Here is a 27961-nt window from a genome sequence, read left to right as displayed (position 1 = left end):
TGCTACTTTTAATGTAGCCATAATGATTTAACAACTGAAGCTTTTTATACTGATGAAATGCAAAGGAAAGGAATGCCTAAAATGTAAAAGTCTACAACTCCACATTTGGTAGAAATCTGCAGGCAGGATTTTCTTTATAATAAATCTGTCACACAGTCTGTAAAACAACGAATAACCCTGCACGAAGGAAGTGGGACTGAAACGATCAATGGTTTTTATTTGTTAAGTTTTCAAGGAGTAACATGAGGACTACATGAGGGCGCTCAGGAGCATGGCCCTGATGACATGCTTAACAATAAATAGGAGTTACATACTGTATGTTAACTGTGCAACAGTCAGTCTCTTACACACAGAATGTCAGATGGTCTGGAGATGACCTCCATCATCACCTTACATTACAGCTCCAGTGGCTTCTCCGCGCACGCGCACACACACACACACACACACACACATACACAAACACACACAGAGGGTAAAGATTCCAGTCTTCATACAAAAAACATACACCAAATAATACCATGGTTGCATGTGTCGCACTAAATAACCGACAAAAAGTGTCATTGGTGTCTCCTATAAGTCAGCTCCCAGTCCGACACAGCAAGATATCATCACCAAGTACGATTACTTCAAAATATGTTCTTCCGGTTGGTTTGTAAAGGAAATCTGCAACTTTTACACAGCGTTAACACTACACAGTATTTCCTCCAGTTGTTATCCCTAAGTAAAAATGAAAACAGGATACATGTGATAACATCTGACATTTAAGAGAGAAATGTAGCACCAAACTGGCCATAACACTGCCTAACTAATGAGGAGATTTAAGCAGATCAGCTCCCTTTTGAACATTTCAAACACCCTTTGCGTCCTTCCGTCACCAGGCAAATAAAGCCTCTGATAATGTCAGAAATGTGACCAAAACCACTTGCGCGTCACTGTCTCAACAGCAGTGTAAATTCCTCAAAACCTCTCATGCATTTCAAAAACAACATCCCATGAACCTTCTGCTCGCCTCCACCTCACTCACATCTCTGACTCAACATACTATCCTGTACCTTCATCTTCCACATACAGTAGATCATCTTTGTCCCCGTCACAGCGCAGCGCTGTCCCCAGCAAAGCTTCAGTCATCATGTGCTACAGAGAGAAGTCCTTCAAAGAGCCTGAATTTAATCCCTTTGTGTTGCAGTTGGTCCCATATAACAGTATTTCCCATCACTTTATGTGAAGAGCCCAACTGAGCGCTACACATGCAAAAACTGCTCAAAATATACACGTCTCCCTTTCATGATATCCTGCATACAGGAACAAATGTTATCATTTACACCATTAATCAAGAAAAAAAGCACAGATCATTAGAATTTAATCCTTAAACTGAGAAACAAACACTTAAACTGGCAGTATGTTTCAGTCTCCAGTTGTTAATGTCCAAATGTTCACTTCACTTGAACGTTACAGTGAGATCCTGATGTCCTGGAGGCCCAGCCTCCAGATACATGATGTTTGACTCAGTTTCCGTTTATCTCCATGGGACCCCCTTTGGGTATGAGCAGGCTCATCCGGCCCGTAGTGCTGGCTGCACTCTTGATCACCTCCATCCATCTGAGAAGACAGGTCAGCAGACAGTTTTAGTGTATATGGCTGCAAAACATTCTACAATTTTCTGGGATTTAGAGACAGTAAGCATACCTTTCAAACGTGTACTCGCTTTCTGCCCGGAAAAAGTAAACATGGGACTTAAACTGCAGCTTGAAGACGTACTCCTTGTGGATGCTGTCGGACTCTTCGGGGGTGCTGACTGTGTAGCCGAGTAGGGGGAGGCTAGCCAGCGGGAAGTCATCCTACAACACGGAAACACAAAGTCGCGAATACAGTCCAACCACCTTCTAATATACAGTTTAAATGTTGAGACTCTTGCAGGAATAATACATCTCAGGATGTGTCTGCTGACCTGGTGAGTCTTGTAGAAGAACAAGCAGAAGTTGGTGAAAACAACCCAGAGCTTCTGCCAGCCATTACTGTTCTTGAACTTCCTCAGGAGGTAACCAGACAGCTGGTTCTACACACAGGGGAGAGAGCAGAACATAAAAAGGTCAGACGGTGATCATTAAACAATCACAAATTCTACATAACAGTCAGTGATCTGTGGCGGGGTGTGAGCGGGTGGCTGGGACATATTGATCTGACTACATGGAAGATGTTTGTCTATTAATTAGGGCTGTTAGTGTAATGTGCGCTCTAACTTCAAAATGGAAATCCATTCATTTATTCTAATCATATTAATCATGACTTCCTGTTCATCTCACTGGACACTTCTCATCTGTGGAAGCTTTGTTGCAACTGTAACGACGCAGAGAGATCATTTCAGAGGAAAAGTATCTGAACATGGAGAATATATTTAAAGGAAAACTTGTTACAACATTTTTTCAGCTCTGCCCATTGAGACATCACTAAAAGTAGGTCCATTAGGCACGAGCCGTTGTGTTACTTTGGTGAGTGTAGTGGTATCATAAGTGACAGAACCAATGGCCGATGCTGCAAAAGTGAAATCCAGGTTTTCCTTCCAAATAATTTCTCTGCAGTGCATCACAACCAAGATTCAAACTGCTGTTGTGATGACTTGTGAACAAAATATGCTGAATGTAGGCGTGAAAGACAATTAAATAGTAAAACTTTTGTAGAAATATTTGGAACATTTTCAGTGAGGACTTATCCGATAGGCCCTTTAAACATCAGATATTTTGACTTGTGATAGTGGGAAAAGTGACGATGTTACCAACATCATTAGCGATGGCTCGGCCCCAGAAGGCCTGAAACTATATCTGCTAAATGGAATTCAGCCTTGATTCATCGTTTACACCTGTGCAGTTCCTCCTGTTACAAGTCAAAACATCTTCCGTGAATAAGGCCCATTGTGAGAGGATGCTGCTTGACAAGTTGACTGTCTCTACTCTACATTTTTTCCCTACTCATTGCTACTAGTCTCTCTCTTTTTTTTTTTGTTTTTTAAGAGGACTTTGTTTGGAATGGATCATAGTGTTGCCGTTAGTGGATGTAAGTACAGTAGATTTACCTTTATCTAAAACCTGTGAGCTGTTTAGATTCTGTATCTCCTCAGATACAACATCAGTGAATAAACCAGGGGGATATCTCAATAAAATAATGTTGGATTAATATTAAATTCTAACATAATTGAACACACAGGTCTCTACTGAGACCTCCTCTGTGCCCATGGCTCTAGTACCTGATTCATGCGCAGGTAATCAGTGAGAGACAGGTTCTGGTTTCGGTACCAGCAAACGTGTGTGATGGTGTTTGGTCTTTGGCCCTGACCGAGGAGATAGCGAGGAGGGAGCTCTGGTGAGACAGCCGGAGAGCCGAAGACTGAGAGGGTGAAGAGACATAAGGAAGGAAGGGTGCAGAGAAAGTGTTAGCATGTTAGCTTTGAGAGAAAGACAAGGGGAAGAAGGAGCAGTCAGGAAGTCCTCCAGGTCTGCAGAGTAAGAATGTTAGTCAGAGAAAAAAAAAAAACCTTTCTTGCATGCACATTATTAATAACCTATGAGCTGCACAAAGGGCCCTCCTGAACACACTCCAGTCAAACAGTAGAGGCAGTAAAAACACATCACATTAACAGTCACCAGAGAAAGAGGAAAAGAGTTTCATTAGAGGAAAGTGAAATGGTTAGAAAGAGAAGGTGAGATGGACCCCAGAAGAACGGCAGACGTTTTTCCTCAAATCCACAGACACACGGGTGATGAATGTCATGTACATGTGAGAAAGCCTACGTGTTCGGAGTGTGTGTGGCTGTGTATGTGTGTCGTAACGTGGGCACAGGAGGAGTACCTCCACAGCCAGGCTGTGATCAGACATAGACACGCTGGTGTTGCGGTGCCAGCACACATGCATGGTGGTGTTGGCACGGTGGTGTGTCTGCTTGTCCAGTGAAGTACGGGAGGAGTTCATATCGTCCTCCGACTCCTGCTCCAGAGAAACCTCGTCAGACGATCCTGCGGGAGGAGGAGGAGGAGGGGGAGGAGGGACAGGAAGTTGTTCGGAGGAAAAGGGATTAACTGTCCATCTGAATGTGTGCTGTATCCCAAGGAAAAGGCTCTTTCAAAACCATTCAGCTGAGGAAAGTACAAGCACTGTAGCTACCGTACATCTTTACATAACACTGAGGTCAGCAGAGGAGCTTACGGTTGGAGTGATCGCCGAGTCCAGCGTCAAGGAAGATGCTGGATTTCTCCTGCGATTTCTTTGACATGTCAATAGCCAGGTTTAGATCCTCAATCCACTTCCCCATCTCCACTTTGGAGCTGAAACCACAGAATTACACATACTGAAAACCTGTGTGCATTTACAGTATGTTTTCATTCAGTTACTTGGGTATTAGCAACGAACATTAATAATGATCTATAGGCATTTACAGTTTAAATAAGAGCTGATTTTCTGTCTCCAGGAGCACAACAGTTTCACAAGTAGTCCAATAAAAAACATTTCTTTCCCCTTCTCACCTGGCAGCCACCACGATGGTCCTCTGAGCAGAGTAGATGGTGAAGCAGTGGGGGACCGACCACTCATTTTCACTTTCCTCAACCTACAACAACACAAACACAGAAAGTCTGTCCCAAGTCACAGACAGGCCTGCCGAAGAGCCTCTATGGGAGCGACTATACGTGTCTGTGTGGAGGAAAACCGCGAGGAATTCTTTATTTTTATTTAGCTTCCTATTAGCGGCCGACTTTAGCCCCTTTTCCACCGCAGGAACTTCTCTCATTTACCCGTGATGTTGAAAAACCGTGGCACGTTTCCACTGAAATTACCCGGGGGAAAAAAAAAAAAAAATGTTCCCTCAACCCAAAACTTCCTCCTGAAAAGGTCCTAGTAGCGAGGTGGAACTTTTCACATTACCTGGAATTCTTGAGGGGCGGGGCTGTGCTGAAGAACGCTGATTGACGACTGAGTGTATGGAAGAATAGCCGACAAGCTGGCAGAGCTAAATGTAGGGCACATACCGAAACAAATTTGTGTAAACTTCTGCAAGATTGTAAGAAGGTGAAGGACCACAACAGTCACAGTGGGCCTGACCGCCGTACTATACGTCCCCCAGACGTCATCAGCCTGATTTAAATAAATGTTCCGGAACTTTGAGGTGTGGTGGAAACGCAAACCACACAGATTCCCAGGAAGTCTTTTACCCAGGTAAATAAACACCTGATAATAATAGTTCCTGGAAATTTTGGTGGAAAAGGGGCTCTTGAGAGGAAAACACACCCACCAGTTTTGCATCACTAAAAAGGATACAAGTAGCTGCAAGGACTGGCATGAGTCTGCATCTTGAGCAACCTGCTACGTGTGTTTTTTTGGCAATTTGTCTACACAAGCATGGGAGAAGAAGGGTAGGGTTTGGGCATCCAAGCTGGCAGAGCTCAGAGGACTTACCGGTGCATCCAGCACTATGAGCTGCAGCCAGGAGTAAAGCAGAGACATGTAAAGTTAGGAGACCCAGGCCCTCCCTTCTCGACACACTGCCACACTGATCAGATCACACTGAAAAGTCTAACCTACACATCTAATTATCAGGAGCTACTATTCTTCTTCTTCTTCAGCTGCTGTGGGGTCTTTACGGGGCTGAAGAAGGTTAAGGAGAGACAAAAGTGAACCAGAGCTTCTATATACTCACAATCATGCCATGAAGGGGCAGCTGGCCATGCACTTTGAACTGATTGGTCGCTGTAACACCTTTGCTTGTGTAGAGCAGCATGTCTGAGAACTGGAGACACAACAGAAACAGAGTTAGATTTAAGCACATTGATTTGTTCAGATGTTTTGTGTTTAAATTCCAGTTAGCATAATAGTAGTTTTGTACCAACCAAGAAAAACATTCTTTGCTGCAGTCCTTTCTTGGTAAGCTTGTACAGACATCCCTCTCGTATGAACTCCTAAACACACAAAGAAGCTTGTCAGTGACTCTACGTTAGGCTGTTTCCCAGCACCCCCTACCCTTTGCTCCGTGTCATCGCACTCACCCTGCCTGGTGCCGTTAGGTTCTCTATACCAATCAGGTCTCTCTGCAGCTCTGTCAGCTTCTGGAAGTTCTCCAGCCGGATGAGACTGCTCTGGAGCTGAGTGGCTATCTCAGCCACTTCCTTCAGAGCCTCTGTGAGGAGACAGAAATTAATTAGTGAATCCAAAATACTTCCATTGGTGAATTAAAACAATCTAAGCAGAGCCAAGAAAAGAGCCTTCTAAGACTCACTCTGCCCATTTTGAGGAAATATGGTATCATAATATTAATGTTACAAGGTGAGAGGACATAAGCAATGGAAAACTCACCCTTGCAGTCGTCATGATCTCGGTGGGTGGGAGAGTAATGCTTGCATAGTCTCTCTAGGATCAGTTTGTAGTGCATGAGGCGCTGGATGGGCTTGAGCAGGAATGTGTTCAGGGGCAAGTAGCAGACTTTCTGTAGTTCAAACTCTTTGTAGACCGTCTCCAGCTTCTTCAGCCTCTTGGTGGCCTTCTCCAGCTCTGTTAACACCTCGTCGTGTTTCTGTAGGTAGCTGGTGAATTCCTGAGGGTAACAACAAACAGCATGAAGTACAAGAGATTCTGCTCGTCAGTCAACCAGGTAAGAGGAGAAGTGATGTTAATCAGAGGGCCAGCGAAGCGTCGTCACCTTAAGAGCACACATGTTCCTCAGCATCACGTCACCAATCCTTTGGTAGTCCCCTTTGACATGAGCGTTGGAGCGTCCCTCCCTGAGGAAACAAGACACATTTGCAGACTTTGTCTTTATTACCAGCTCATCAGGGGCTTCCACACGTCTTGTCACACAGAAACATTGAAGGAGGACCTACCAGAGAGCCAGCCTCTGGTCTAACTCCTTGAGGAAGCCCCGATGGAACTCATAGATAGGGTCGATGTTGGAGAAGAGGAGGGTCATCAGGCCTTCAGGCATGGCATTTTCTTTGATCACAGCGCTGCGAAACCACTGGGAGCAGAGGGGGACAACAGGCTATTGATATATTCTCCCAAATAACAGTGCTATTTGTAGCTGTGGCTCATCAGGATTTTATAACTTAACTACGAGCAAGACGGGCCCTTTCATACGTTCTGGCTGTGGAATACAGGGACATTGTCACATCCCAGATGAATAATGGCATTAAATCGTTGGTGCTACAGGGAAAACATGAGACTCATGTAGGCTGTTAAAGGGGATTAGAGTGGGGCAGCTGTTCTGTGGGTGTGCTGGACTTTACAGTAACTTGGTTCTGTTTTCACTTTTTTCATTTTATCCTTTGATACACATACAAAAACATATATAAAACATACAGTCTTTCATTCTTTTAAACAAAGAACACATTATTTATGCATAGCCTTGGTAAGTGATAAATAAAACTCACCACAGTGATGACCTCGAGGTCTTTCAGGTACGTCCGCTCTGTGGTCAGAATCTCTTTGGCAATGAAGTACGCCTTGTCGGTGGGATATCGCTGAGGGAGAAGAGGGACAAGTTTCAAAATTGCATGACTGACAACATTCCCACCGTGAGGAGAATCTAATCTTTCTAAAAAGGGAAACCTTCCCTCCATTACAGCAACCAAAAGACTGAAAGTCACATCCCATTAAGAATTACATGGAAGGTGAAGTCTGTTCTGTGATTTCTACTCTTTAAAGGGGTTGTGAGGCGAGGGTGGAAGGGTGGCATGTAAGCAGTGTACCTTCCTCCTGCCCTCCTCCTCCTCCTCTAGCTTGGCATTGCTGCCCACCTCGCTCAGGATGGGGCTTTGCAGGGGCGACGTGGCCTGGCCTGGCAAGCTGAGGGTCGACATCTGGAAGGAGGGCGACAGGCAGAGGGGGCCTTTGGAGATGAAGGGCGACAGCTGAGGGCTGTCTACGACTGAGTCTGTGGAGGAGGGAAAACGAAAATTAAAAATAGTAGAAAATATGCATTTTATTTTCTTTCATTCAAGTGAAAGGATCAACATACTAAAAATCTGATTTCAGTGTAAGGAGCTTGGGAAAGTGAACAATGAGAGAATCACAAAGGTTAAAGGACTCTAGCCAAACAGGTCAAACTGATCTGTTGAAATGGGTGGAGTCTAAGTCAACAATCATGCTCTCTACAATAAGTGGAACTTAACACAAGCACATTTTTACATGTTGCATGCAGTCAAATATATAACAGTAAGCTTCATCTTCACCTAACCTGTTTTTCCACAATTATCTTATTTCCTCTCATAAAAAAAACAAAGCCCAAGTGCTGCACATTTTAACAAAAACAAGTGAAATGGTTCATCACACACATTGGCCACAAATGAAAGGGGAGACGGCAGAGTAGGCCCAGGCAAGTAATGGTTCCCACATTTTTCCCCCGCCATTGTTTTCAGAGCACTCTACGAGAAGGACAAATGATTCATTGCCAACTTATACGAGCCCGGTTCCATTTCAGAGAACTGGCTCTTCTGCTTTTGTTCTGCCTTTGAGCTTCGCTACACAACAAATGAGGAGACAAAACAAGCAGATGAAACGCTAGGCTATCCTCTTTAGTGAGTCACAGGTCACCACAGCTGTTCTTCCACTTCTATTAGAAAGAGAGAGAAAAAAAAGGGAGTGGGGGAAGGCTGAGAGGAAAAAAACAAAAAAAAAAAAGTCAATACTCGACCCGGAAATAATTGCTCACGCAAAGGCTTATCAGGAATGTGGCCTGTCTGGAGGGCAAATAGTTGTTTATAGTGTATCTGAAGTGCCCCTCAGGGAATGACACGACAGGGGAAGAGAGCGGACGGCGGGCTCCACAGCAGGACGAGAGGGTTTTTACTGTGGAATGACTTGGCTCCAAGCCTGTCCAAACAGGGAGCACACATTCAGCTGGAATTAGGCTGAGGAATCTTGTGTACGAGCCTGACCCAACCCCCAACAGCATACGACTTTGTTGCCTCAAAAACAGAAGGAAAACGGCTGTGCATTGACTAGCGCATTGATAAGTTTCTGTTGTCTTAAGTTACACTGAAGAGCATGTCATACTGATAGGATAATGACGTCCCCTAGAAGGACATGAGATCCAGTCGTTCTGAGGATAAAAAGGACTGGCTAAGGTGAGGAGTACTTAGGAGTCAGAGACATGCATGTGATCCAGATTTTTCACAAGCTGGTCCTGTTGATTTTCATTTAGTTTTCAGATAATTTAGAAAACGACGGTGATCGAACAGCACACCTATTTGTTGTTGGATTGTTTCTTCTCTCACATATCTGCAATGATGATACAAGATTTTGATCTGAAGATGAGGCCAGGTAACTCATCTGGACCGTTCGCATCTTTCATTTTGGCCATTGAAAGTGTGCCTAGCACCACTTGGGTTTCTGTTTAAGCAGTAGATAGAAGAGCACCACCATTGCGTCTTTGATTTCAGTCTGCATCTCTAAAAGAATTTTAAGTCTGACATTCATGGTACCCAAAAGTGATTACTTTATTCTTGAGTAAAACATACAAACATTAAGTACAGGTTGTTTATAATAAGTCAATATACATGTTCAGGATTAAGTGACGATTACTTGATGCCTAAGTGCAGTTAGCTTAGCTGGTTATAATTGTCAGCCTGTCATTAATTTAATCTTTAGATGAGATGTGGGAAGAATCACATTGCAGACAAAGAATCAAGGCAAAAATAAGAAAAAAAGCCAAACAAGTGAAACCCTTGGTGAGATCAACCAACTCTACATGGCCTACTAGGTGACGACAGGTGATGGCATCTGAAACAAATTACTGTTCTGCACTCTCCAAGGTGACACAGAAACAACTGTTCACACTTGCGACTGTAAAGAGGTTGCAAAAACACTTAAGGTTTAAGGAAAAATAAAAAATGGCTTTCCATCCTTGAAAATGACAATGAGAATAGGAGTAGTCAACAGTTGTATGTATCCTAATTGTCTATATTTAGACAGCCCCTTTTCAACGGGGATGTTCACCAGAAACATCCCACTGCTACGGAAAAGTAAACAGGAGGGTACACCTACGCATGAAAGCATGTCAAGTGAAAAGAGTGAAAGTAAGTGCTTTAAGGCACTGCGGTGCAAGGCAAAATAAAAGACTCTGAAACATAGCAAGAGCCAAGTCACGTCTGCCTTCAGACAGATTCATGAGAGAGAAAATGGAAGGACGTTAAAAAACAAAACTAAAAATGTCTGATTCGGCAAATCAAGTCTGTTTTGAGAAGTAAATGACAGTAGTGAAATAAAGTGCAACTGATCAGTTTGATATCAACTCAGCTGTAGTAAATTAAGACTGACTTGATAAGACCAGGCACCGCACACATGAGTCTGACACCTGCAGTTTGGATTAAAAAAAATAATTTTAAAAAAGCTTTGTGCACGTATTAGCAACTGACCACATGTCAGTAAACCGTCTTTCCTATATCAATACTTAAAAAAAACATAAAAAATCCAGCTGATATAAAAAGAGAAATTGATAGCTAATGTGCAAAAGACCCCCGCCTCCTTCCAATAAACAGAATACCATATTAGTGGTACCCTAGAGATAGTGAATACCAAAACCCCAAAACATGCTAAGGACACATGCCAGAAAAAGCAACACAAATGGTTTAGGATGTTCAATAAAAGTACTGCCTACTACATCCAGAAAGTTGCAAACATTTATGGTTGCTAAAGTTGAAAGGCACTACTTCTAGATGCTCTGCATTCTTGGTTTTAATAATTAGGAGTTAGTACGAACGTATTTTACACTATCATACATGGTTTTCTCACTGATGCATGCTTGCTACAGAAGCACAAGGCCTTACAAATATGTAAGATGATACATTCATTTTGGAAAGAGTGGTGTTAACAGTGTACTTTATGGCTCATTGGTACACTGCTTACATTCTTCAACTTAGCTCAACATGAAGCAAAAATGTTATTTGGCATCTAAATATATTTTTATCCTTCAGACATCATGAACCTACTACATTTTGGCGACTAGTCTGATGTCCAGAGTGCTGGCAACTACTTCAGCCAGCAGATGTCAGTGAGGCACAGAAGTGGGAATGGAAAATTAACTCCATGGCATGTCTTATATTTTAGATACAGGAGGCCTGTGAGGATCACACAACCTGGACAACTTTTGTTTTAATTTATTTTCACCCTGAGATTGGAGACATTACAGTGGAGATTGAATAATGATTTTTGATTACCACTGAAAGAAATACCATGTAGGAATTGAGAATTAAAAGCCAGATTGTGATGATTAATACTAGTGGTAATAATAGTTGTTAAAAATGTGATAGCTTAGTACCTAAATACTTAAGTTTACTTGTTGGTCAAGTTCTAGTTAAAATATGGGTAGAAAAATCATTTAAAAAAATCAAAATAACTTTCAAACTTCTTTTAATTAGCTATATCTGTTTCATTAAATTGAAACTAGAGCCAGGTGATCAAAGTGGATGGTGGATGCAGAGCAGTATTTTTCTGACAAGAGTTAAATTTTTGTGTATTCAGCAAATGGCAGGCAAGACATTCCTATGTTAGTCTGTACATTGGTGTTTTATTGGAAGTGAAACATGTATCTAAAGATATTAAGGTTCCAAAGTAGAAGGAAAATGTTTTGCATTTTCTGAAATGCTTGAGGGATTAACCCAAAATGCTGCTCTGGATAGGCTGAATGTTGTAGATAAGACAACTGAAAAACACAAAGTCATTCAAAACTATGTCATTCAAGCATCTCACGAAAATAAAGGCCAAAAGTTGATAAGCGAAGTATCACGAGAAGACAGGAGACACTTCAAAAGCACCACAGCCTGACCGGCTCAAACCACTGATACAATCTGCTTTTGTCTGCAGCAGCACTAATATTTCAATGCATGGAACAGTGGATGTTTTCCTCCACTTCTCAGCAGAGAGAGCTCAACGTGAAAGCATGTGACAGTTAAAAAAAGGACACTATAAAGATGTGCATCAACACAAAGGGGAGTGCAGGCTGCTGGGAATTAACTCCAAGTACGTCCGTAAAGACAGCATAAATCTATCAGCTTTATGAATGTCAAAAGTGTTGTTGAGACCAATGTTAACTTGTATTATCAAAGAGTTAACGATGCTGTTCCTGCTTATTCTCATTATTAATGACAATTTACAAAAAGTGTTTCTTTCTGTAAATTGGACAGCCCTGGACGGAGGCCTCAAGTGCTATAAGCATATGTGATTTACATTTTAATATGAGGGGATCCAGAAGGGTCTGCGAGTGCCAGGGCCTGCAGGTTATGGCACTGAAGAAGGAAACCCTCTATTCCACTGCTCCCCGTCAGTGGATTACTGTAAAACAGGTTCTGCTCTGGAGGAAGGACGCTGTCAGAGCCCCAGTCGGAGTCTGAATCCGAGCTGCCATTCCCAGAGCCCTCAGTGGCTGTGGGTGGATAGCTGAGCTGCTCAAGCTGCTCCACCAGGTCACTGAACTGCACAGCAGAGCTGCTCTCAGATCGTACGGAGTACGCTGGGAAGTTGACCATTGAACTGGCCTCTGACTGGATGTCAGAACCTGGCAGGCGAAGCGAGGAGGAATCAGGGCCTCCATAACCCACTGACATAGACTCGCCTGCAGAGCTGAGCCCCAGGTTGTCCAGGGAGCTGCACTCAGAGCGGTTATTAACCAAGGAGCTGGTCTCAGAATTACCGACAATGCTATCAGGGAAGGCATTGGTATTCCCATTCAAGTCCTCAATGCCCACACTAAAGATCCTGTTTTTGCTGAGGTCATTTTCCTCGACATAATCAAACTGATCTACTTTATCATCAAGCCCAAAGGAGAAGGCCTCTGCACCCCCACCATAAAAGGAAATTTCAGTGGGATCATCATCTATGAACTCCTCTGTAACATGCAGTGGCGAGTTGGACATTGAGAACATGGGATTCTGTTTTGTACGCAAAAGCTCTGCCTCAAAAGCCTCAGGTGTAAAAACCCCCTTCCTCTTCCCTCCACCCCCTCCCAACGAGCACCCAGTCCCCCTTCTCCCACCATGCTCATTATCCTCATTGCCATTTTTGGAGGGCTGTGATTGGGAAGTGCCCCTCTCTACACACACAAACAAGGGGCTGCAGTGTCCTGCTGCCTGATTGCTAGTGGCACCTTGAGCGTAGTGGGATGGGGAAGCAGCCTTGACAGGTTCTTCCTTCGGAGGGCTGGGGGGTCTGATAGCTTGTAGAGGGGACTGAAACAGCTGCTGTTGTTGCTGCTGCTGAGGCGCTGGAGACTGGCTCAGTGTGGGCAAAGGCTGGGGCTGAGGCTGGAGCTCTGTTCGCGGGAGAATGCTAGAGATGTGTGCAGGGTGGAAGGACACAGTAGCAGAGGAAGGGGAGCCTGAGGCCCTGAGACTGTCATTGAATGACAAGCTCTGAAAGAATGCAAAGACAAGACAAGGAAAGGAAAGTGAGGGAGCAAAAAGGAAGTGGAGAAAATGGGAAAATTTTATTAGTTTATCCATCATAGAACAAAATTTTTGTTTAATTTGTTGCAAAGTGCATCATCTTGTAGCACCACTGACCTGTTTTGGCACATCTGTGGCTTGGGAGCGAGCAGACATTCGTATTTTACTGTTCCTCCTGAACAAGAAACAATTTAAGGGCAGAATTACTATCATGAATGCAGCGTGGAAACATTTCTCAGTTAATACTTAGGAAGAATTAGTAAGTAACTTGTCTTTCTCATAAACAGTGTATACACCATATATGGAAACACACACCTCTGGTATGGCGTTCTCTTTGCTCCATTTTCCCTGACGTACTCCACAAGTTGTTTCTGGGTCCTCCCACTGACAGAAAGGGTTTAGATTTAAAGCACTGAATAATGAAACAACTGAGACATTTGTTTTTGTTTCATTGTCCAAGAAACCCCAAGGTTCCTATAAACAAGTATTAGAGATGACTTATGGTTTTGCGTAGGCCCGTATTTGATACCTGTATCTGAAGGAAGAGCCTCTAGTGAAGAGGATAGCTTTGGACTTGGGTTGGGGTTGGTCAAACAAACGGAAAAATGAGTGGTACTCCACACAGATCTTCCAAAAAATTTTACATTGGTCTCGACTGGCCATCAAAAACTCTAGTGTGTCCTGGTGGGGGCCCTGAACACAAATAAAGAAAAAGACATGAATCCACACAGTAAACCAGTCTTGTGTAAGTAGATGGGGAATATACACATAATATTACAGACATCCAACATTTTGTGTTTTTGTCTCTGGTCATTATTACATACATGAACCTCGGGGTGGAGCTTGATCAGGAACCGCTTTCTCTTGAAGCTCAGTTTGCGAATCTTGGACCAATTGAAGGTATTTATTTTTGTGTTGCCCTGGGAGAAAAAAAAGAATGTTAAAAAGAAAGAAATAACCTTTAGCAACATTGTTAGAGACTGAGGATCATATCACAAAAGACAGCTGGTATGAGAGCACCAGTTACCTGAAAAACCTGAAGGCCCATATGAGAAACGGCTAGATTAATTTTGGTGCCTTCCCGGTCAGCTGCTGGATGAAAGCGAACGCCATACATCTCCAGTTTACGGGCAATCTCCAGGATTTGGAAATCTGATTCAGCTGGAGTCTGCCCCCTGAAACAGAAACAAATCAGCACTTGTAGGTGTCAACATGTCCTCCTCAGGCTTTTCTTGAAGAACATGAGTAGCATTCACAATCTGACTCTAAACTGAAGAGCTGATTTCCTGATTGATGGATATTTTTGCCATGGTCCTATTCTATCCCATTGCTTTGGTTGACATGGCTGACCAAATAACATTTCTATACAGACTAGAGAGCTGAGACAAACCGTCCTACATTGGTTCAAAACAGAAACAATTTTCTTTTTTTCTGACTATGTATGCAAATAGTCCAACATGGTGGTGTTCCTCAAGGCTCAATTCTTGAGCCCCTTTCATGTAACCTTTACATAGTTCCTTTAGACCAAATTATACAAAACAATAAAGTTATCCATTATCATTTTGCAGAGAACACCCATTTAACTAAACAACCTCACTCTCATTTACTCTCTCAGTGAGTGAACAGAACAAATTGATGGTTGGCCCCAAGTTCTTAAGTTAAAAAAAATAGGCAAAACTGAGATAAAAGGAAGAACCTTTGTGAGAATGTGTGGGAATTCGTAATGTAACCTGACCTAAAAAATGAATAACTGCAACATCCTATCAATAACAAAATAAACTGACTGGAGAAAGAAAATGAACACATCACACCAATTCTTAGGTCTCTGGACTTCCCGTGTGTCATAGAAAAGAGTTTAAAATATTGTTGCATCTGAAATCCCACCATTATGCACCTTACAATCTATAAATAGATCGTAGTAAATTCAGAACTTTTGGCATTTTACATATGGGAGAACCAGTAAATGAATTGTGTTCATCAAATGAATAAGGCTAATAATTACAATTATGGTATATTTGTTGAGGAAAAAACAAAAAAAAAATAAATCAGGTGTCAGTGGCTGTCAAAGGCCTGTCACAAACCCCTCCAGTCATTTCCTTTGGGCCAAATGAACCAAACAACCATCCATGGAGCTAACCTGTTAGTACAATGCACAGTCTAAGCTGAGTGACCAGTAACTCTGGGCTTAGTGTAACATTACATTTGTGATGGATGTTTTGTTTGCGTTTATGATATTTATATATTCATAGAATAGTAACAAGATTGTTAGATTATTATTATTATTATCATCTATATTCTTCAACATCAAACATTTAACACAGTTGTTTATTTGATAGACTGAAAAGCTAAGAGAGGCTGTCAATCAGCAGTTGTGTCCAGACCGAGCTCAAGACCTGACCACAGAGCCATGTAAGCGACGGTCAGTCTTCTCATTACTGTTGTTGACTCGTCCTCCAACAGTAATGTTGATCAGGCAGCGCGTTCACGAGTTCTGGGGGAGGGGCTTTTGGGGAAAGCCTTGAGGGAGGGGGCAGGATATTTTCAGTTGGATACTTTCAAATCTAGCTACTCTTGCTAGTTTCTCCAGTATTACAGACCCTGCCTTTAATCAGACTTCTAGAGCATTAATTAATGAATGGAGCCAAATGTCAATTCTAAGATCTTTTTCTGGATTTATCACAAGAAATTTAAATATAGATTGCATCATGCCTCCTATGCAGAATAGTGTGTCCTTAAATCCCTTACAACTTCGAGGATTTGAAAGGCATTATCTAAAACCATGTGATTACAACCAAACAGCATGTTAGGAAGACATATCCGTCCAATCATCAACACATTCTAATTTTGTTCATCCTTTAAGCGGTGAAATCTCCTTAGGGCCCTCCCCTGCCCCACTGGCCTTATGGCTAATAGACCGGCCAGAGCAGGGGATTAGGCCAGGGTGCTTCCACACTGGCAACCAAGGGAAGAGATTAGCAAAGGTCTTTAGAGGCGCCTAATACACTGGGTTGAAAAGAGCCACTATTGGCCATAGGATCACCCTGTGCTAACAAGGAGGCTGATGGTGGGAAAAGTGCAGTGAGTGGTTTTGTGAGACTCTGGTCTCTGAAATGGGGCTAACCCTCTCATTATGGTTATTTAGCAAAGAACACACAGTTGTCTCAGTTCAGCTACCTCATCAAAGCTAACACCAAACATTTGTGTTTCAAGCCACATAAAAAGGAGCATAAACAACGTGCCACTGTTTACAAATTCCAAAAATTGTGAAATAGAAATGTGTAGTTAAGACTCACATTGTGGTTCGTTCAGCATTTAGCTCATGAAAGTTTGGAGCACACTAGAAATCAATGCCACTCTTTCAACTTGAAATCTGTACGTTACAATAATAATAATAATAATAATAATAATATGCATTACTTGGCCTCCCAGGGAAGTCCGCCTGCATATTATTTGTCACCTCTTACAAGGGCTCGCACTCTGGTTACAAAATGATACTTTTCTAGGAATGATCACACTATGCCACTACACTGAGGCCCTGCCAGGGAAACAGGTCAAAGCGTAAGTCCCTGTCCTTGTCACAGTAAACTGGCTTAACATGTGGTCAGTAGTAGGATGTAATGAATCACATTTACTCCTGTTAATTTAAAGAAGTTGCTGTTTGTGTACCTGTACTTAAACCAAATGTAATTATAGTACATAGTACAGTACTTCTTTTTTCGAGTTTGGTACTTTGCTACATCTTAAGTCCCATCTCTTATAGAGAAAACCATGAATGAAATAGGAGCCGTGCACAGGCGAGTTGAGTCAGCCGCTGTAACAGAAGAGTCCGCTGGCAGCCTGGCACTCAGCTGGTCTATTTTGTGGTAGGGATGAGCAATAAATGTGTGCAACAATAAAAGTGTACTTGATGTTAGTAACATAACTGTTTGGAGCAGCTGGAGAAAGTGTTGACTTTGGCTTGGTTACTGGGGTTAGGCAAAGACTGACAACTCCTGGTTCAATTGAAAGTGGTTTACATCCCAATTGACACTGTTTACAATGTTCAAGTTGATTCAAATATTTAGCCACAATTCAATGCAAAAATACAAAGAGAACACACGCGGCTTTAATTGAACATGAAACAAAACATGGGACTGATCAGAGGGAGTAACTTACAGGTGTCTGCGGTGGATCTCCATGATCCTCTCTTGCACCTTCTCTTGGTAAGGCAACAGCTTGTTCATCCTCAGGAAGTCCCGGTCTGCTACATCATCGTAGTCGCCAATCTCCGCTGGGGTTTTAGGAAGAGCAAAACATCAGTTACTAACTTTTATGACAACGAGAATTACTCTTTGCTTTTGATTATACCTGTTGCTAGATATTAATGTATCCTTCACTCTCAAAAACAACAAGAAAACACCTTTGTTGTGTTTTTATGTACACATTTGGCTGCCATTAGTTAGGTACACCTAACTAATGTTTTCTTATACAACAGGCCTGCAATAAATCCAACCATCATTAAGGTCATTTTGTTCCATTGTTGTTGAAACTGTTTCAGAGACGTGTCAGGGAGGCTGCAGTCTGTTGCATTATACCGAGAGGTGTTTCTGTTACTCAGCCCATCCTCAATGATATAAATGTGGTGGATAAAATGGTAGAAACACTATAATTCAAAAGCAGCACACAGAGAAAAATAACTCCAGCATTTTTAGCATGTGAGTCCCTGTTTGTGTTTTGAACAGATGTAAATACTACAGTCATTGAGAGAATTGGTGTAATCTGGCAGAATATATTCACACAACACTGTGGCTATAAGGTAAACAAATAAATACATTTTTTATTACTGGACAGCCAAATATTATGGAAATAATGCCATCTTAAACATACACTGGACAAGGTGAGAGGCCAGCAGGGCTCCAGTATTTTCTGTGCAGATCAACCTGCCCTCCATCAGATCTCTTTTCATCTGCAGCGAAAATAAGTACCTATAAAAAAAACAAAACACAAAAGGCACAGAGGCTTAGTGCCAATCTGTTCATGATAATAAGTAAATAATAAAATGACTTCAACCGCAAAGTGATTATTCCCCCAATATGAAAATACACAAGCTTATATTTTTTTAATTAAAACTTCCATTTAAAATGTTTTAAAATGGAGGTTTTTGAGTTTTTGTTAAAGCAAAACTAAATACATGTGTTGACAAAAAAAAAAAAAAACATTTTTTAGGAGGACAAAAACTATCATGCCCTAAAAACCATAATCTTGAGCTTCTGAATAGGAAAAAAAAACCTCTGCAGTTTTTAAAGCCCTCCACACAGGCATGAGAGAAAAGTAATATCCAGTAGGAAATTACAGCCACTGACCTCGTGTACTCCTCCTGCAGCTGACCGGGGTCTGGAGGAAAGAATTTCACTGACAGTCTAAATAGCGTATTTGCTGGTCCTGAAAAACATGAAAACACATCAGCACACAAACACATTTTCATTAGGTGCCAATTCATTACTGAGCTAATATTTGAGCTAACTTACTTCTGACTTGTTTCATAATGGGTTTTGTGGGTTCCAGCCAAACCTGAAGAGAAATAAAATAGTATCATCTTCACAATATCATGAGAATGTTGTGCAAAACTTGACAGCCCTGCCTTAAATGACTCCCTTACTACATACTACATAGTAATTGTACGTTTTGTCAGCGTATGGATGATAGTAGAGTGATGTGCCAATGTTGTGGGCAAGAACTGGCTTCACTGCCTCACTGTAGGAGCCTGCTGGCTCTATTACATCTGGGCCTGATTGAGGGAGGAATGTGCTCGAGATAAATTGCTATCAGCTGATATTTGCTTGAATCCTTCGCTCAGTTTGCAGTGACACGCATGCATGTGTTAGGGCACCCAAATAGATTCAGGAAAAGTGTAGACACTGATGCATCTGATTAGTTAACACTTTGAATTTGCTGATTTTCCTGGCCTTACTTGATAGTTTGCTGAATATGCAATATTTGGGTTTCAGACTGTTGGTCAAACCGTTAATCATTTAACTGAGAAAATAATTGGCAGATTAATGAATGCTGAACATAAGGACTACTTGCAGTCCAACAATAATTATTAGTTGATTAATGTAAAATAAAAACATAATGCTGTTTACCATCATTTTCCTTCTAAAGCTATGGCTGCCGGAACAATGGATAGTTCATTGCTGTGTCATTTCGTTCTGTAAACTGACATTAGCGTCAGGTCCAAACATGCTGTATTTTTTTACCCTGCCAGGTCACTTAAACTGTGTAAGCTGATAAAAGTTGGTAATAACATGTGGCGAATAAACCAAGAGAGCCACTAATATTTAAAAATGTATCAGCGCAGAGTTAGTGTTAGAGTTAATATATGAGCTAAAAACCCATATGAGTCAACAGCGGCTCCATTCTCTTTGAAGAAGATATGTAGCTCGTTTCTCTCTTTCGTTTGCTTTACAAAAGGACTTGTAGGTGGTCTGGAATTCCACTTATGTTTCTGAAAGAATAAAACATTGGAAATTCTGACATTTGCGTATGGGCACTTGTGCCAGACAAGTTAAATATATCTCTAGATTACATACTGCTCAAGTCCAGTAAAAGCAATACTACATCAGTGTTTACGTCATGTTGTCATCAAGCTGTGACCTTTGACTTTTGAAACTCTGGCTGCCTTTGCTGGTCAGTCCTTGACCAACACGCATTATCAATATGCGTGTCAGTTACTGGATATACAATGTGTCTGTTTCAAACAGGAAACTGAAGATACATTTGATCGTGTACCTACCCAGTTCATCTGCATGTTCTGAAACTCGAGGCCAAAGTAATCACTCTCTATGAGGTTGCCTCTCAGGAAAACCTCAGAGAGGAGGGTCTGTCCAAAAGCTTTTGGCTGAAAGAAAAAGCAAAGAAAAAGGAATCATTATTTTCATTACCGTGTCAACACAAAGATCTTTAAAGTCTTCTTGATACATCTTGTGATCTCTTTGGACAGACAAATTGCACTGTTGTGTCTGAAAAACACTATAGCTGATCAACAACATAGGTGATCAACAGAGATTACAATCAAAAAGGGACCTTTGCTCAGGCTGAGGTCAGGAAGGCCACGCTTGTGTTCACAATGAGCACAGGATAAACGCTGTCTGTCTGCGTGGTGCAGAAAATATTTGGCATCTGTAAATGATCCACTTCGTTGTGCATTTTATGGCAGCGTATGTTCCATCTGTCAAATCAAATACTTTCCTTGATTTGGATGAGCATGTAAACTGCAAAAATGTGTTCTACTGTACATTTACCATTATCTGGCTCAGAGTGCAGCAAAATCTCAGGCAGGAACTATAGGCCGAACTTTACCTTCACGGCGCTCTGGGGTTTGTTTTCACTAAACGAAGGACTAATTACTACGTACTAAGAACACACTGCACTTGAGGTTTGGAATCCCAGCCTGTGACTTTTTGAGAAAATTATAGCCTGAAACATCTGGTTGTAATATAGTATTTTTAAAAGCCTTATAAAAAGAACTGCTTTGCATTGGCTTAAGTAAAGCATTACAACCAGGAGATTTACCATAGTCTTTTCATTACTTTGACACAATCATATGTTCTGCATTCATCTGCATCTATAAATTGCAGGTGAAACCTACTGACAAAACATCCATAAATTTAGGAATCTGTTGTAAAATGCCCTTTTTCCATGCATTTACAGTGTCCGCTTACGGCCGATCTCAAGCAGAGAGAACAAACTAGTGTGTTAAAATACTTTGCCGGGGTTGTCTTTGAGTGCAGGCCAAACATACTGTCAAGGCAGCATCGGTAAGTATTCGAAATGCGTCAGCGGCCAAATGCAAGAAACATTTTGAGGTATTCTGTCTCAGTTTGACTGGTTCAGTGGGGTTCAGTGAATGCCAATTCAACAAAGAGTCAATGTAATCGTAAACTGGGCTTTTAGCAGGCAGGACCAATGTCTGAAGTGCTTTGTGAACAAAGTTATTAGAGAAAAACCAAATCTTTCCAGTGGATCAAGACAATGTTTCCATAGGATAACCCCCCCCCCCCAAGCTTCTCTTTAAGGTTTAAAAACATGTCACTCTTTCAGTTGCAAGTTAAGATAAAGCCAGAAGGCTATCCTGTGTTTAAACGGCATAAACAGCAAATAGTTGAACAGAGCCTAAATACTTCTGTGACATTTTAAGAAGAGGTGGATATTTCATAGGTTTTTTTTACCAAGGTGTGAAAAAATATTACCAAGGGGACTAATTTCACAAGAAAACTAGAGACTGATGGCCGATTAACATATCAGTTAACAGTTTTGTCCTCAGTGTAGCAGTCATGAGTGATCTACTCTGACTGGAGTGCTTTCAGAGGCCCCTCCTCTGTGTTACTCATTAACCCTGTGCAGGAATGTAAAACTCCATTCACAGCACTCCAGTCTCAAGGGAGAGTAAAACCCTCCTCCAGGACATCCAGCTTTATCTTCCACAATCTGAGAGGGAGGACTGACATTTTAACAGAGATTTAATTGCTGCCAGACAACTAGCAATAAGGACAAGGTACACTACTCTAAATCACCCTCACATCCTCCTGCATGAATACACAAAGAGTATGCAGTAGTGGCTGCAGACAATTATTTACCCGATTCTATGTCCAATCATTTCTGTGGAATTTCATCACAATGCAGACCTGTGCAGAGAATTTACCTTCAAATAACTTCCTCCTACTGCTGAACAAGTTGGGCTATCTGTGTGTGCAATCAGTTTGTGTTTACAATGTGGGCACAGTTATTATACCACTGCAGGGATATCACCCTCTAACTATGCTTGGAGGCAGTAACAAAAAGGGATAGGGGGGAGATATAATGTCATGTGACATAGGAAATGAGCCAAACCTGAATTTAGAACTACAAAATGACAGAGCACATGTAAACATCACATACACTTAAAATATATGATTTGTTGTGCTGGTGAACTGGCAGCTCAACCAGAGGGATTGAACGATAGACATAATAGTTAGACTTAATATCAACATCGTGGAGCACAATTAATGATTAACTAATGATCATTTCTCAATTTTGGGGGGTGTAAATATTTTCCAGATGCACAAGTAGTCTTCTCAAAAAAATACCGTGGAATTACTAAAAGATGTCATCTAAAAAAATATTCAGGTATTATTTTGTCAACATTCCCACGCCCTGCCTTCAACCGTCATTTACCTAACTCCATTCCACTGTGCCACAAATCAGTGGGCTGCTACCTGAAAGCTTGGCTGGCATTTTCAGTTCAAACCCATATGTGACGTGACAGTTAGATCACACGCACTTTGTTCACACCCAACTTGTGGTGTGGACCACAGTCTCATCTCTGAGCTCTAGCATTAAGGCAGGTCACTGGGTCACCCAATCAAGCTCTGAAAAGCAGCAGGGATTATGACAAACAGATGTTTCTCTGGGAGACAAATCTTCTCCTGTGTATGTGAAGGGAGGGAGGGAGGGAGGGAGGGAGGGGAGCATACATACATACAAATGCAAGTTTTGAAAAGCAGCCAGCTACGAGGGAGGACTGCCCATCTCATGCACGGAGAATTAAGAAACAAACGTTCAACAACACACCCAAATATCATCCAGTTTAATTCAAACACAGGGCTTGGGTGTACCCTGCATGACAGGTTAAGCATGGTTCACCAAACAGCACTTGATACTCCCCAACCAGTGAATGGCAGTGAGCTCTAGTGGAACCTCCTACGGACAGCAGGGGTGTGTTGGGGCTTGTATCAGGCACAGCGGGATGTACATTGTTAAGGTCTTGCCACCAGGAGATTTCCTGCTGACATACATTTTAAAGCTCCGCACACCAGTGGCCACTTTCTCAAGTTTGTGAGGAGACATTTCAAAGATCAACAGGTTCTTTGATGCCTTTCTTCACTTAACAGCAACTGTCATTTGAAATAATTAGTGGCGATTTCTTTTCAGTACCTGGCTTCAGGACACGCATGTCAACAGTTGGCCAAAGCATTTGTTGGCTGATGAACACAACACAGTGGTAATCAGGATCAGATGTTTTAGTGTGCCTTCTGCTCAGGTCACCTGTGTAACCCAGATACCCGCCCTACTAAACACATTAAGAAAAATAACTTGAACTAGGTGGCAGCCAATTACTGCCAGTGGCAAAAAATATATCAGAATAGAAACAACTGGAGAGATCAGTAAAGTGTAGATCAAGAGATCGATTCAGATGTTAAACAAGTCCTTCTAGGCACAGCCATTAGACTGGTGCTACTTCAGTACACAGTGGGATAGCGTGAATGCTTTGTAGAGATGAGAGCCGAGTGCTCAACTGTAGTGGTTGTAATGAAGAGTGAGAGTACTCCTTTTTAGAGCATGCACACAAAACACAAGCCTGATTCAGCTCCACTACACAGACAACTATTATCTTGTGTTATCCCCAGCTACGCAGATATGATATAATTTGTTACATTTCTCTCAAAATATTGCAGGACACTCCAGACAACATTTACAAAGAAGACACCGACATTGGCACACCAGTATCTCTTTTCACACGCCTCACCAATGTGCAAACAGTTAACAAGACCAAAACAGCACTGACACATCAGCATTGACATTCACAAGTTCAATCATTCACAACTGGAAAAATAAAAATGTGATTTCTGCTACAGGCCAGTGGTTGAAATTCCAAACTTTCTGCAGGGCTTCACTCCTCAGTGTGTCCCCTCCCCCACCACGCCGGCTCAATCTTTGTACTGGCCATGACTGCTCCCTCTGAACTGCTCTTTTAACACCAGAAGCCGCCCCACCGTCTCCCCCCTACCTCGACCCACTTGGTTGTCAACCTGGCTATTTATGTGCTTGTTTGCTAACACTAAAGCAAAGCTTGCCCGGATTCCCTCCCACCTATGCCCTGACTGTACTGCATTTTCACACAGCTAGGTTCCACATCCCACTCTCAGCCTTTTTGCAAGTTTTAAGCTGGAAGTTAAGGCCAGCAAATGGGCTGGCTGTGCTGGATAAAAGGAGCCTGTGTTTCCCTGCCCTGCCTCCCTGTCCAGAAACCACAAGGCTGAGCTTTCTCCTGTGCTGGCTGTGGGAGGGGCCTGTGGACAAGAGCCATGCAAGCAAATGACTGCTGCTGACGATGACCATGCTGGGTACCTGCAGCAGATGAAGGCCACAGATCAAAGCACACGCGCTCTGATCTGATCTGTCTGTTGTAGCTCCAGACTAAAGACATCATATGGCCGTAAACACACGTACTCTGTCACACCATATGGTCAGATCTGAGGTGCATTATAGGTTAGTGTGTCCTACTTGGGTATAAGAGAACAAAACTTCAGTGCATTTTCAACTGGAGTGCATCATAACTCAATCTATAGGGAGAGTAGCAGGTAATGGCAGATGATGACGACTGTACACAATTGTATAAGATATTTGAGCAGCTGAGCAACCACAGTGAGGGGAGGCAGTTGCTTGAAGGCCACAACCATTTCAAACATTCAACACTGCAATTTTGTGTCTATTTTTGCATAAAGTAAGCATGAGGAAAAACTACAATTACAATGTAGGAAAAGTTAGGCTGCTTCATCCAGTTTTCTTAAAAGTAACTGTGGCCACATAGACATAAAACTAATAATGATTATAGCGCATTAATAGTTCTTGTTAGGTGAAAATGAGACATGTCATGTAGCGGATGCATAGCTCTGCCGTCACTGGGCACACAGACATAAGTTCTATTCTCCCACCAGCCCACGACTCCTCAGTATGAATGAACAGCAATATTAAGCAATGTTGGGCAGTGGGGAACAACAGAGGCTCTCAGAGGCCATCTTGTCACATAAAGTGCAGTCTGCTTGACAACAGGATTGCCGTCATTCCCCTTTTGCATCCGTGTATTTCAGTCTGCCACCGCCTATCAACACCATGTCCAGAGCTTACTTTGAACTCTTCGGGCCGAGCTCTGTTGTCTATCAATACTTGCAGCTGAATTTCTTCTGAAAACGGACCATAAAAAGAACTCTTGAGTGTATTTTTTCTTTCAAACTGAGCAGCGCCAGGACCCACTTCCATCCAAATTAAACTTGTGTCTGTCACATTCTATTAGCGTAAGACTGTGAGACAACATATGGTGCGTAAGATTATGAAATGTCTGTCTCAGCAGTGGCCCCGCGCTACATCTGCCAGAACTGCTATTGTTGTGGCTACACAAGGATTTAGGGCAGTGTAGTTACACAAGTTGAATACACCAACATATTCTACATGTATCTGTTGCCCATAGGCCCAGCTACATTACACTGCAAATGAAAGCTCCTCCATCTATCTATCATTGACTTGGCTGTTTATTCATTGCGGAGTCTCCACTTTGATCACTGTGATATTTCTCCGCCCACAGAAAAGACAGGAAACTTGCTCTGATATAGTGGCTTCCTTATTGCTTCCTATTTGCCTTCTGAATGACTCCAGCAGCAACTTGGCGAGTAAACACGGGAGAGCACTGTAACCATGTGGATCTAAAAGTGTATTCAAACCAACTGCCAATCTTTAACAGGAATCAACTTATCTTTAAAATAACAACAATGAAAAGGAAAAAAATTTCTGGATATAGATTCACTTGTAATAAATTGCAGCTCATGATTTCAAAATTTCAGCATAATTTGCCAGGCACTAAATGCTTCAGTATTGGGAGTAAGACCAATAAAACACACATATTGGAAACCCTATCCTGTCTGCCTTTCTGTCCTTTCATCACAACTTAAATTAAATGAGAAAGTCAGACAATGCCAGAGTAAAAACAGACTAGGAAATGCAAATCCTGCTGTTGATCACCACATAACAAAACCCATCAGAATAAGTCTAGACCAACTGTGATTTTCCAGCATCCGCAAATAACCCCATTTCCACGCTCAAGCTTGAGTCCTGGATGGTCATATCATCTACCTCCTTGTTTGTCAAGGCTTAGAACAGGAAAGCAATCTACTACTACTTGGACCTTGAGCAGAAATCACAGCCAAGACATTAAGAAAATGCCCCGGTGAGTTACACTGAATTGCCTAAATAAGAAGCCTTAAGGAGGAAGGGATTTCAGCACCAAAGCCATGTGGCAGCTGTCACAAACCTGAGCCACATGCAACCAGGGTAAACTCAGGACTATAAGGCTAAGATGTCGCCTGCTGTGTGCCAAACTGCAGGTTTATCATGGGGTAAATAAAACAGGATGTAAGCAACACAGTGAAGCTGTGCAACAGTTGAGGAGAAACTTACGTCTATATCAAAGAATTCCTGCGAGTCATCCAGCCCCTGCACACGGATCTGTAGTCCTCGCCCGTGGCATTTGCTCCCGCTGACCATGTTGCCACCGAGGCTCTGGCCCGGCTCCAAAGTGCTGATACCAGCATTGAACTGGGCTCCCAGCCTTGTGCCCGGGGTCTGCAGGACCCGATATGAACCCTCAATCTCCCCCATGACTGCTCAGAGCAGCTCCCCCACCTCACTCCTGCAAAAACACAAGGGAGGACAACTGGAATCATCATCAAAGCTGAGGAGAAGTACAACAACAGGATGGAACATTAATGGTTAAAACAACATTTTCTCTGGGGTGGCTGAACCTGTCAGGAACCTTTGACCAGTTTAACATAGTTTCTGCGTGTTTCCTTCCAAAAAAAAAAAAAGAAGAAGCAGTCTGGCTGCCTGAAGCTGGTGGTGGACATGTGAGGCTCATTCATTACAACGTGTAACTCAAACAGGGGACGCAAATAAAAAGACCTGCAGCTAATATTCCCCCAAACTATCTCTGTGGCTTTCTACCAAAGGCTGAAGCCGGCTGGAGAAGAAGACCTAGCAAGTACGAAAAGAGACGACGGCGTACCGACGCTGCGTGTATGTGTATGCGCGTGCGGTGCATGAGGGCCTAAGTGGGTCAACGAGACTTATATGCAGCACTCCCACAGAGATTTAAAGCGAAACAAAAGTCTCTAATTACACAAAACTGAAAAAAAAAAAGGTTTGTTTTCTGTTTGTGAGAGGGGGCTCAATGGACACCAGTTTACCGACGAGAAGCGACACGAAGAATTAATACGCTTAAACCGAGTTTTCTCTCCGAAAAAGTCGTCATACAAAAGTATCTAAACATGCTAATGTGCCCAGAAAGTGGCGTCAAACTTACCGTCCTGGCCGTGTCGAAACTACACGCTAAAAGTTTGTTGCACCGAAAAGGACACTACTCCGCTCCATGGTCGTCGTCCAACGGAGTGCGCACTCACTCTGCTCTGTCATTGGCTGAAGGAGTCCTGCTCGTCCTGCCATTGGTCCAAATGTGGCTGAGACTCGCAGGCTGAGGAGCGAAGATTTACCTTCCTTTACTTTAAATAGCCCTCATGTGATGGATGGACGATAAACCTGTCCGCCTCGACAAATAAACGTTGTGGATCTGTAATAATGCCTCGTGAAAAGTTTTAAAAAGTCTCCGGGCTACGTGTGTTTAATGTATAGGCAATAGGAAATACACTGTTTGTCTGATTGGTTTTTATCTGCTTTGACTCACATAGTGATGACCTATATTC

At 42.4% G+C, this 27961-nt stretch overlaps 1 protein-coding gene across 2 annotated transcripts; it reads right to left on the bottom strand.

Annotated features, from left to right (window-relative positions):
* Positions 1-188: 188 nt before the first annotated feature.
* Positions 189-27641, bottom strand: farp2 (FERM, RhoGEF and pleckstrin domain protein 2). Of its 2 annotated transcripts, none has more exons than XM_070831606.1 (27): positions 27565-27641; positions 26664-26895; positions 20188-20292; positions 18923-18965; positions 18758-18836; positions 18282-18379; positions 17571-17685; positions 14443-14590; positions 14240-14335; positions 13945-14108; positions 13731-13799; positions 13533-13590; positions 13118-13382; positions 7725-7909; positions 7407-7496; positions 6861-6994; positions 6680-6761; positions 6337-6574; positions 6030-6160; positions 5874-5942; positions 5684-5773; positions 4515-4597; positions 4198-4316; positions 3844-4007; positions 1949-2056; positions 1687-1838; positions 189-1599 (listed from the first exon to the last, which is right to left on the bottom strand). In XM_070831606.1, the coding sequence occupies exons 2-27, from the start codon at positions 26862-26864 to the stop codon at positions 1506-1508; spliced, it is 3180 nt and encodes a 1059-aa protein (XP_070687707.1). In that variant the 5' UTR covers positions 26865-26895; positions 27565-27641; the 3' UTR covers positions 189-1505. The 2 variants fall into 2 exon arrangements, with proteins under 2 accessions (XP_070687707.1, XP_070687708.1); XM_070831607.1 differs by having other exon boundaries at positions 7773-7909.
* Positions 27642-27961: the final 320 nt, after the last annotated feature.

The sequence above is a fragment of the Pempheris klunzingeri genome, chromosome 6 (assembly GCF_042242105.1).
Source record: "Pempheris klunzingeri isolate RE-2024b chromosome 6, fPemKlu1.hap1, whole genome shotgun sequence".
NCBI classification, from domain to species: domain Eukaryota; kingdom Metazoa; phylum Chordata; class Actinopteri; order Acropomatiformes; family Pempheridae; genus Pempheris; species Pempheris klunzingeri.
Note: the sequence above shows the minus strand (reverse complement) of the source record. Positions and strands in the feature narration are given on the sequence as shown.

Coding starts and splice junctions, on each gene's coding strand:
- farp2 (XM_070831606.1), bottom strand. CDS start 26,864: ATGGGGGAGATTGAGGGTTCATATCGGGTCCTGCAGACCCCGGGCACA. Junction 20,293..26,663: donor AGGAATTCTTTGATATAGAC/GTAAGTTTCTCC, acceptor TTTTTCTTTCAG/CCAAAAGCTTTTGGACAGAC. Junction 2,057..3,843: donor ATCACAGCCTGGCTGTGGAG/GTACTCCTCCTG, acceptor CCCTGTGTGTAG/AACCAGCTGTCTGGTTACCT.